We start from the raw sequence: 10,785 nt of genomic DNA, 5'->3' as shown, positions 1-10,785 counted from the left end.
TTGAGCCTCAAACAAAAACATCTTTCTAAAAATAGGGAGAAATGTGGTAAAAAATAGGGACGATTGGAGATGTAAGCGGGGGTGCGCCATTGAGTGCATATGTCAGTCACCGGTGAGAGCTATTTATAGAAACAACGAGATTCATCTCTGCACTCAAGCACTGTTAGCAACAGGTGTGCTTGTGTATGTGAGTGTCTACTCTTCGAGCATCCTATAAAATATATTTAAGACTACAAAACAGATTGTATGCTTCAAGTGTTACATAGACTATTTGCTCAACTTTAACACGTGGTAAGAACACCATGGCAAAACATCTGCAACATACCTACATACAGTTCCTTTCAAATCATTTCAGAAAACATCACATTTCATCTCAAATTGAGCTTTCACAATTTACTGGATCTGACTGTCGTCTGTCGCAATTTTTTACACGTAGATAAGAATACATGCTGCACATCTCCAAGCCTTCCAAGACTATGATTTAGGCGACGTTTTGTATGATAGTTTCATTGAAAAGGATGTATTTTGGGTCAGATCAAACTCTGGTCTTATCTGTTCAAACTAAAATGCAACCAGCACAGGTTTCGATGCAAAGACTAGACATGGCTCAGCATCACCCTTAGCTACACATTCCGCTCAAATTGCCTTATAAGGAAGGATGTTGCAGTTTATGTAAGATATAGACTATACAGCGCGATTAGCCGATGCCTCTGCTACAGTATGCTCTTTAGGATTACCGAGCCCCTCCTCTGTCTTTGCGCGTTAGCCCTGGAGGCACTGCGCTGCCTGACAACTGAATTACAGTCAGAATGGTGGATTCCATTCATAAAAAGTGATTGAATTTGTTGCTGTAACTCTGCCCCGCGTTTCTCCCTCAAGCAGACTTCCACCCATGCCAGACTATCTTTTCGCTGGAGCATATTAATTGGTAACGTTGGCATGCATCTGTGTTACCCTAGAGATCGACGGTGGAAGGTTTTACGAAATGCATCGCATCCTTCATAATCTCATAACTACATAAACATATTATGAGCCAGTTTGGCTAGGAAAGGACGCATTTGCATCATGTAGGCTACTGATAACCAAACCTACACTATATTAGGAATTATTACTTTTCAGAGAGGATAAATTGTCGGGTGCCAGACATAGAAACACACAGTCTCTTTCGTATGCATCTCGGTCTCTCTTCCCCCCCTCCCCCCAGTACACGGTGGTCCGGTGACTCCGTCTACGTTTTACGCTTGTCTCCGCCCATTCCTCGGTTTTGTCCAAATCGGGCTTTTTGCGTCGCCGGAGCTCCCGAAATCAAACCAACGTCATCACTTGGTAGAGGGAAGGGCTGACGTCAGAAAATAGCTACCAAAGGGAGAGGGTATGAGCGGGAGGGGGAGCGGCAGAAGCAGAGAATTTCACCATTGCTAGCATTGAATCCCCCTCGTCCACCCTTCCCTCTAGCCCCCCTTCTCCCTACTACGTCGGTGTTGGCGCGTTGGGAGCCCCCCTTCATCACCGGAATCCCGGCCTATATAACTTACTCGAGAGCAGAGTCCCTCCACCAGATTTACGGGATCCGGACATCTGGGCGAGAGACGGCTACTACAGCCGCCGAATCACTCACACTCTGAACGGGGGAGATACATTCAACGGCTAGCCAGCAACCTTGCTGGACGCTGTGGCGGAACCGAAGAGGAAAAAAATAACTGATAGGAGAAGGTCTGAAGCCTTACTCTGGAACGAGCTGAGATGAAAGTCCAATAGTACTACGACAAGGTTATTACTACTAGCCTATCTCTGACACCTCATCTTGAGGGAAAGATACCCAGACCTCATCTGACGCCACGGCCAAAACTATTCCATTAAGTTACAATTTAAACTGCAGGGAATTTAGTCAATCACTATAACAGGCTACAATGTATCGATCAACGAAGGGAGCGTCAAAGGCTCGGAGGGACCAAATCAACGCGGAGATTCGGAACCTGAAGGACTTGCTTCCTATCTCCGATGCGGACAAGGCACGACTCTCATACCTACATATCATGTCCCTTGCCAGCATGTACACCAGGAAATCGGTTTTCTTCTCTCAAGGTAAGCCCCGATTTAGTTTATAATCGACAAGTTCAAACTCACTGTATAACCCATAGCCTACCTATACATAGCTACAAACATTTATGAATGAAACATTTACTGACAGACTTTTGCTTCAATCCGTTTGAGCTAGTGGCATGCTACCGTGAGCTTTATGTGTTGAATCAACAGGTGCCATATGTATTGTCGAAAGAGACAGTTTATGAACTTCATATCTACATGTGAATTATCTCATTTAGGAATACATATAATGGAACATTATTGTGTTTGGTTTGAAGTTCTTGGTGAAAAACGCTTTTAGAGCCGTGTGTCGCTATCCAGTCCTGAAACGCTTCTATCGCTATCCATGGTACTGAAATGAAATCTAATGCGGTTGTTCTATAGCTATTGCTGGGAGCAGATCCGTTCCATTGATGCTATGATGACATCCATTAGCTAGACAGAAACGATAATTGCTTTTTTTCATAATCTTTTGTTTTTAGAATCGGGATCTGCTGGCAGTCTCGAGGAAAGCGCGAGGTTCCTGTCTTTCCACGAGCTGTCAGAGCTGGTGCAGGAGCTACCTGGGTTTCTGCTCCTGTTGACCGGGGAAGGCAAGCTGCTCTACCTGTCAGACAGCGTCTCTGAGCACCTCGGCCACTCCATGGTGGGTCCACGGGAGACCATATAATGTCTCAATATTAAGCTCATAAGTTAATAAAAATGTAATGACAATATGTTTAATATGAACTCCTCTTTCAGGTGGATTTGGTTTCCCAGGGTGACAGTGTGTATGATATCATTGACCCTACTGACCACTTCATCATGAGGACCAACCTGGCCCCTCCTACGTCACCTGACACAGGTAAGATATGCCTCCATATTTCCAGTGGTACAGAACAGAGTTACCAATGGCTTGCATTTATTTCCCTCGGATCATTGTTGATACTCACAATCCCTCCTTGCCTCTTCTTTCCCTCAGATCGTCTATTCCGTTGTCGTTTCAACACTTCCAAGTCGGTGCGCAGGCAGAGTGCCGGGAACAAGCTGGTTCTGATCCGGGCGCGCTGCCTGTCCCCTCCCTCCTCCTCTTCCACCCCTAGCTCCTACTGGACATCCAACCCTGTTTGGATGTGCTTCTGTTCCCCTCTGGAGGCCATCCCCACCCGCTTTGGCCCTGGGGGGGACCAAGTTCCTGCTCTTATCCCTCCTGCTGCTGAGAACAACTTCTTCCTAGCCTCGTTCCAGTCTCAACACAGCCGAGACATGAGGCTCCAGAATGCACAGGACAGGTGAGGTCACACCCACTAACAAGGCAGCGCCAAATGTTCCATTAGATCTTCTGAGTGATAATATAGTTCTGAAATATCCTAAACTTACCATGTCTTCTCTCCATCTTCCCTGCAGTGTCAGTGTTTACCTAGGTCTCGATGTGTCAGCCCTGAGGTCTCGCTCCTGGTACAGCCTCCTCCACCCACAGGACCTGTCACACGCCTCTGCTCAGCACTGCAGCCTGTGTAAGTACTAATTCAGTGATACCACACAACCACCACACAATTACACCGTATCCACTTACACCCGATGTCTGATGTTGTTGTTCCCTCTTTGTTCCCCCACAGTGAGAGAAGGAGGAGAAGGTAGATCTGAGATGGTGGTACGGGTGGAGTCTGCAGACCAGTCCTGGGTCTGGCTTTACATGGTACTGCAGCTGGAGGCAGGAGACAGCCCCATCAGCAGCAACAACTACATACTTAGGTACTAGCTCTACCCTATGACAGATCATCATAACACATCGCCATATATAAAGGAGATGACTGATTGCAATAAGCAGAAGGGAATGTTACTAACCATTTTCGTCTCTCACTCTTTCTGTTTCTCTCTCAGTGAAGCAGAGGGGTGGTCAGTTAGACAGCAGCTGAGCACAGAGCAGACCCAGCTGACCCTGGTACTGAGTACCAGTACCTCCCGCCAGGACAGCTTGAGCCTGTCCAGCCCAGACCAAGTCTTCACCCCCAGCAGCAGTGGCCTCTCAGCCCAGTCCTTTGACTTCAGCATGACTGTGTCGAGTGTGGGCTCCTCCGATGAGACAGGGGGTGCCACCACTGAACCCATGCAAGTGGAGGGTGACCCTCGCTCCAGTATTTCCTCTATTGAGGAGGAGAGCTTCTTCCAGCAGCAGCAGATGCCTGCCCCTGTCCAAAGCCCATCCGCTGCCTCCTCCCCCACCCCGGTTACCGTTGCCACGGTAGCAGATCTGGATTTCCTCACTCAGAACATTCTCTTGCCCCCCTCCTTCCAGCTCGAACCTCCGCTGCCTGTCCTTCCCCTGCCCCTCCCCCCAGCGCCCACCTCTCAGGAGCAGCAGACCAAAGAGTTTGTGTGCACGCCCCCTACACACCCCAGCTGGGCGGTGGCAGCTTCCTGTTCGGCGAGCCCCTCTTTAGCTTCGACCCCACTGGCACCACCACACCCCCTCCCTCCACCACCACAGCTACAGCCACCACCTCCATTGCCACCTCCCTCTCCCCCTCCGCCCCACCCGCCCCACCGACCACAGCCACCAGTCCTGCTCCCCCCTCCTCCCTGTGCCTCACTGGCCCCTCCACCGACCTGTTCTTCCCTGCTGATCCCTGCAGTGGCTCTCTCTATGAGAAGCTACCCCCCACCCCTGACAGCCCTGGGGATGGGGACTGCACAGTGATGACCTTGCCTGAGGTTCGGGGACCCCTGTATGTAGATGTCCCTTTAGGGTCCCTTCACTACCCGATCGAGGGCCTCCTCACCCCAGAGGCCTCCCCCGGCAAACAGCCCTGTCTCTCTTTCTTCTCCCTGGAGAGAGAGAGGGAGAAGGAGAGAGCAGAGATCTCCCTCTTAGCTCAGCATATCAGCTCCTTAGCAGAGGGTTTCTACCTGGATCCTCTCTTATCCAAGCTATCCCCTCCTTCCATGTCTCCCTCCTCCTCCCCTCCCTCCCCCTCCCTCTCCCCATCCCTAGACACTGCTGGTGTTGACTCTAGCCACATGCTGGGAGAGTTTTACCCGGTTAAAGCGTGGAGAGGCCTGGACTTCCCTATATTCCATGATGATGAATCTCTGTTTGAAGAGAGCATCTTAGAAGCCCTTCTCCAGGACTTCTCCACCCCTCCACCCCTCTCCCCCAACCCGCCCTCTCCCCCCAACCCAGTGTGCTGGCACTCACCCTCCCACTTTGAGGGGGTCAGCCACTTCTGTAGCGTCCAATCGGCGCACTGTAACCCCACGGCCGGGTGCGGGGCGACGTTGGCCGGCGAGTCCGGGCGATGGCAGAAGTGGAGGGGCTGGTGGAGGAGCCTATGGAGATTGAGGTGGCGTCATCACCTCTGTCCTCCTGTTCCTCCATCCCAGCATCCCCTCCCCTGCGACTCACTGCCTCCCCCACCTCCGCCCCCTCCACGCCTGTCGACCACACTACACCCGCCGTGCCTTGCGCTCAGTCCCTCCTGGAGGAGCTGGCCGCCCTGGAACCCATGTTTGGGGCAGGTGCCTCGATCGCCCCCGGCTTGGGTCAACAACCTGAGTTGTATCAACTCCAGTGTCACCAGTCGCCACAGTGCTTCCACAAAGGTGAGAATCATCCAGTTCACTTGTTCTACCGTCTTTCTCTGTTTGAGAAATGAATTAAGATGTTTTAAAGCTGAACATATCAGACTAATGTCCCCTTCCTCTTTGTCTCTTGTGTTTTTCAGATGGGAGTGGAAGTGTTCCCCCGTTCTAAATAAGTCTGTGACTTACTTCATTAAGTATGGCATATTGTCATATTTCGTGGAGCTATTTTACTGAAAAGTAAAAATGATTTAAGTGTATAAATATATACATAATGTATACTACTAAAGGACTTGAACTCCTACATGTCTACCGAGAACAAAGATTGACTTCATATTTTTGTTCATTTATTCATTCCTGTATTTCTATTTCAACAAATGGTGCAACGTTTACATAATGGTGCAATATATACATAATGGTGCAACATTTACCAACCGAATGGACCCACAACTGACTGAGTTTTGGGTCCATTTGGTGCCTCTCAGCTTTTCTGTAACATGAGCTTCAGATTGGATCAGACAGAGACGTAAACAAAACCTCTGACCTTGTAAAGCCCCGTTTAACTTCCAGACGCGCATCTGTATTCACTCGTAGTGAAAAACCTGTTGTGAAGAAAAAAAAGAACACATTCCTTGACATTTCAATATGGAAATTACTTAACAGCACTATTGCTTGTAATGCAGCCATGCAAACCCAAATCACAAATGTGATGAAAGTCTATGTTTACAAAAACTCTACTGACCTGGTACAACCGCTGACAGTAGCTGACAAAAGGGGATCCGATTTCCTCACTCACATCTTCAATTTTTAGTTTCCACAGAGAGACACATAGTTCTACTCTGACCTTCTGGTACTCCTCTCTTGTCATGGCCTTTAAGGCCATGTCAAAATGTACAAATACCGTAGTCAAACTAAGCTAATACTTCAGACACTTTGAGCTTTGAGTTTGCAGGCTGCACATTTTAAAACATTTGACTTCATGTTATTTCTCCATTACAAACTTGTGTATCAATGTGATGTGCAAAGAAAATACAATACAAAACATATGAAGACAAGAGATCTTGGAATGTCCACAAGCAGGAACGCATGACAAAGGTTTTCCGGTATTTATTAGGTGTTGCCAAATGGAAATCGTCTGGAAGTTACTCAACAACTGTGTGTGGTTCTGTTGTGTACAGGACCAGCACATTGTACAATAGACTCTGAATGTGGGTTCTTTAGGTCACCGTTCTCTTGGGCTTGGCTTGAAGGGCAGCTATGCTGGATTTTCTTGCAGCATTAATATTTGCAATGCTGGCAGTTTATAGCGGCTCCTGTGTGCCTGGCATGGCCATGGCCTGCTGAACTCTAACTGAACTCTTTCTCCATGTCCATTAACCAATGGACAGTCACATCATAGCTCGAATGGAGTTACGGTGTAGTGAGACACAACACGACTACGTGAATGACAATGTGATTCTTCTTTTTTGAGAGGGGTTGGAAGAAAAAAAAATGGAAGTTTTGTTTTAAAAAATGACCTGAAAATAGTGTGATGGGGTGCCATTTGTATTCAGTTCCTCCTAAGTGACACGGGTTGAGAATGGTACTATTCCCATGGTGTCAACATGCTAACGTAGAGTTGTCTACGGTCAAGTAAAGGATTGATTCCTACGTTCTAGCTATTAAATGCTAAGTTGAACATATGTGTAGGTATATTATTGTATGTGTTATATTGAAAACAATTATTGATGTACAATGCATAAAGCATTATGTCCGTGGATATATGCACATGCCGTTTTTTTGAAGGGTTGTACACATTTGTACATTTGTACGAATACATCAGTCTGTACATAGACATTTCTATTGTTTAAGAGGGTCTATATACACATGGTGATATATTGAAGAATGGACATTGTGGATCAGTGTTCTTTTGTGTTGCTGATAAGTGTATTTGATTGTCAAACAAATGCATTTATATTAAAGTGCACTTAAAGCGGTTGGATCTCTGTTGTCACTGTCAGTCCTCCTCATCCTCCTACCTACAATCATCATCCCTCCTTCCTCTCTCCTCGTTTCTTCCCCTGGAGCGAGCTCCGCTCAGCAACAGCACTGACGCACACACACGAGGAGACAGTGTCTCATACCATCTGACTCAGACTGACGCACACGCTCCACACCGAGGCTCTCACTCACACATGGCCTCCCACTTAAGCAGGCGTGCTTGCGCTGACGTTGAGACACCCACACAATAGGACCCCCCCCCCCCCCTTTACAAATAGCAGCTGCCCACACTCACTCAATGTACCTGCTACACTGACAGCACGCTGTGATCGTTTCAGACTCCATATATAGGCATTCCTGTCAGAGCTCTGATTCAAGCAGCCCCCCTTTCCTCAGCCTCCAATTCAGTGGGGAGAGAGCGAGCGAGCGAGCATGACGGACAGTTATGAAGAAATAATGCTTCAGAACCTAATTATACAGCAGGTGGATAAATCATGTACTATCAATCACTGACTAGTACCCAGTGCAAGTACTGTGCTCTTCACATCATGGAGGGTACATTTGGGTAAAAATCATTAGATGACTGATGGGCATGGCAATGTTAGTGTAAATGAATCCTGCCACCTCTCTCGCCTCCTTTGACATTTATTACAGTCACCCCCCAGGTACCTGAAGCCTAATCTCAGCAGCAGAGCTGCAGGAACAGGGTACAAACAGGAGACCTTCAACACCGTAAAAACTAAACCTGGAGACAAAGCCCTGCCATACCATGCTGGTTCCTGCAACCGAACATTTTGTTCCAGCACCATTCTAGTCACTGCAGTGAGCCTCCTGGATGTGAGCGCAGCAGAGACAATGGAGCAGTTCAGCTATTGCCTGTCATCTTGTGGCCAAGAAAATTAGTACACTTTTAAATACCTTGCAGCATTTGGTGAAGCCACATCAATAAGGGATTCTAGCCTTCACCTGGATTCACCTGGTGAGTCAGTCAGGGAAAGAGCAGGTGTTCTTAATGTTTGGTCAAGTACAGTAGTTTCCAGATCCATCCGTGTTCAAGGTGTCCTCTTCCTTCCTTGATACCCTCATCAAATGGTGTTAAGAGTACAACGCAGTGGTGGGAATGCAAATACATGGTTCCAGAAGCACAGCCAGAATGCCATTAGCCACACACACTCGGGTTTGACAGATGGCAAGCAAAAGAATATGCAGCAATTTGTATAACAAATTCCTTTAATAAAACAGGTTGGTTTATCAAGAGAGGAGATGCATTCCTTAAATCAAATATTTAAACTCTGGAGGCAAAACATGAATCTTGCTGAGAAAACTGGCATAAATACAGTCATACACTTGAAATCATTCATAATAACAGACGTTTATTTCGATTAGCAATACAGAGCAGAATGACAGTTATGACAGAATGTGTGTGTATGTGAGTGGTATGTGTGGGTTACAGGGTCAGTATAAATACATCGGTAGCATAGAGTGCGGCTCTCATTTCTTCTTCACTGACACTGCCTCGTCTGCAGCTGCTGCCTCCGCTCTCAACCTCTCCTCCTTCTCCTCCAGGAAAGTATTGTACTCCTCGGCCGATAAACTGCAGGTGGGATGAGAGGGAGGGAAGGAGAGAGGGATCAAAAGAGGGGAGGAAAAATGAAGTAGACCTAACTGAATAACGGTGTGTCACAACAGAACCATAACAGTGCCAATGATGACAATGACACTTATTTCCAGTCTATCAGTGCATATGAGAGTACAATAGAGGACCAAAGTATGAGTCATAATACCCATAAAACCTAGCGGTCAAACAAGGAAATGGTTCCAATTTCCCCCCCCCCACCATTCATCTCTCTCATAGGGGATTTAAAAACATTTTAAAATTAGGGCTGTGTTTCATGTAGGCTTACCCTGGCATGATGTTTGGACAAGGCAACTTTTACCAATATAGTCGCCTGTATTTACCCCCAAAAATGAAACGCAAATTAGCTGCTAATGTGGCCATCATAAAGAACTACAAATGCCATGATCTGAATGAGACTGCCGAATCGAGGCAACGGTAAGAATCTCTGGATTAACTAATGTTATCTACATTAGGAATTCATAAATTGGCTGCATTTCCTTAAATGGACAAATCTGAAAACTGTCTTGTGCAAGTCTTAAATTGACACAATACCTGTTAGCTAAGATGTCAGCTAGAAATGACGTGCAGGAGCTTGCAGGGATTTGTCTTGCATGATGATGCTCATTAGCATTTTCAAATCAGAGTAAATAGAACCTTTATATACTGATAAAAGTCACCTTGTCCGACAGAGATTTACACAGTTATCAACACGTCACGCTAAGGTAAACCTACACGAAACACAGCCCTTATTTGAAGAGTTTCTAAAATTCGCTATGGGGAAAATTAAATGGTGGAAAAATGATTGGAACCATGTCCCTGTTTGACCACAAGGTTTTATGGGTATTATGACAACTCCACTGTGGGGCTCTATAGAGTATGACCCTATAGTTTTCATTACTATGTATTGAACCAATATTATTCATGTGTGCGCGTCACAGTGCTTTAGTGCTGAATCACATTTATGACATCAATGACACTGGGCACTTTGAGAGAGGAGGGTCTTACTCGTTGACGATCTCAATGCCCAACGAGCGAGCCGAGCCGATGATGCTCTTGACGACAGTCTCTATAGAAGCGTTCTGCATCTTGAAGGCCTCGTCTTGGGCCTTGACCTGAGCAATCTCATACACCGCCCTTACAGACACCTTCCCTGCTATCTCATGGCCTAGAGATGGAGAAAGAGATGGAGTCCGGAATGGGAATAAAGATGAAGAAACTGAGGGGAAACGATAGACAAGAAACCAAGGGGAGCAGAGGGTGGAAGAAAGACAATTTGGGGAGCAAAGGAGAGCCGAGTGTGGGGGGGAAACGAAGGAGCGATCGGAGAGAGGGAGTAGCCGGTGTAGACGGGGGAAATCCATAATTCTCTTTCTTCAGCCCACCACCTCTCCCACTACCTTCCTGCCTGTAATTGCCTGGCTTAAAGTTCCCCCGTCGATCATAAATATATCATCAATCAAAGACATTCAATCTCAGCCTTAACGCCCTGTGGGCGACGTCGTCTGTCTGTCCGTCCCTCCGGTACAGGGCTAGTCTGGCCT

The 10,785-nt window shown here is 47.0% G+C and overlaps 2 protein-coding genes across 4 annotated transcripts in view; one reads left to right on the top strand and one right to left on the bottom strand.

The window, feature by feature from the left end:
* Window positions 1-1,376: 1,376 nt before the first annotated feature.
* On the top strand, window positions 1,377-7,622 carry LOC135526350 (neuronal PAS domain-containing protein 4A-like). Its single transcript, XM_064954663.1, is given in 10 exon segments — window positions 1,377-2,085; window positions 2,568-2,731; window positions 2,827-2,929; window positions 3,047-3,356; window positions 3,472-3,581; window positions 3,684-3,819; window positions 3,949-4,448; window positions 4,451-5,359; window positions 5,362-5,667; window positions 5,790-7,622. Coding segments are annotated over 10 exon segments (2,742 nt in total). The 5' UTR covers window positions 1,377-1,910; the 3' UTR covers window positions 5,819-7,622.
* Window positions 7,623-8,978: 1,356 nt separating this feature from the next.
* mrpl11 (mitochondrial ribosomal protein L11) overlaps window positions 8,979-10,785 on the bottom strand; it is a 47,279-nt gene continuing 45,472 nt past the window's right edge. For all 3 annotated transcript variants that reach the window (XM_064954666.1, XM_064954665.1, XM_064954664.1), the window contains 2 exons: window positions 10,250-10,409; window positions 8,979-9,220 (listed from right to left, as the gene is read on the bottom strand). In XM_064954666.1, coding sequence (XP_064810738.1) covers window positions 9,118-9,220; window positions 10,250-10,409 — 263 coding nt within the window. In that variant the 3' untranslated portion in view covers window positions 8,979-9,117. The remainder of the gene's footprint in view (window positions 9,221-10,249; window positions 10,410-10,785) is intronic.

The sequence above is a fragment of the Oncorhynchus masou genome, chromosome 32 (assembly GCF_036934945.1).
Source record: "Oncorhynchus masou masou isolate Uvic2021 chromosome 32, UVic_Omas_1.1, whole genome shotgun sequence".
Lineage (NCBI taxonomy): Eukaryota > Metazoa > Chordata > Actinopteri > Salmoniformes > Salmonidae > Oncorhynchus > Oncorhynchus masou.
This window is presented reverse-complemented; position numbering and strand designations above follow the sequence as displayed.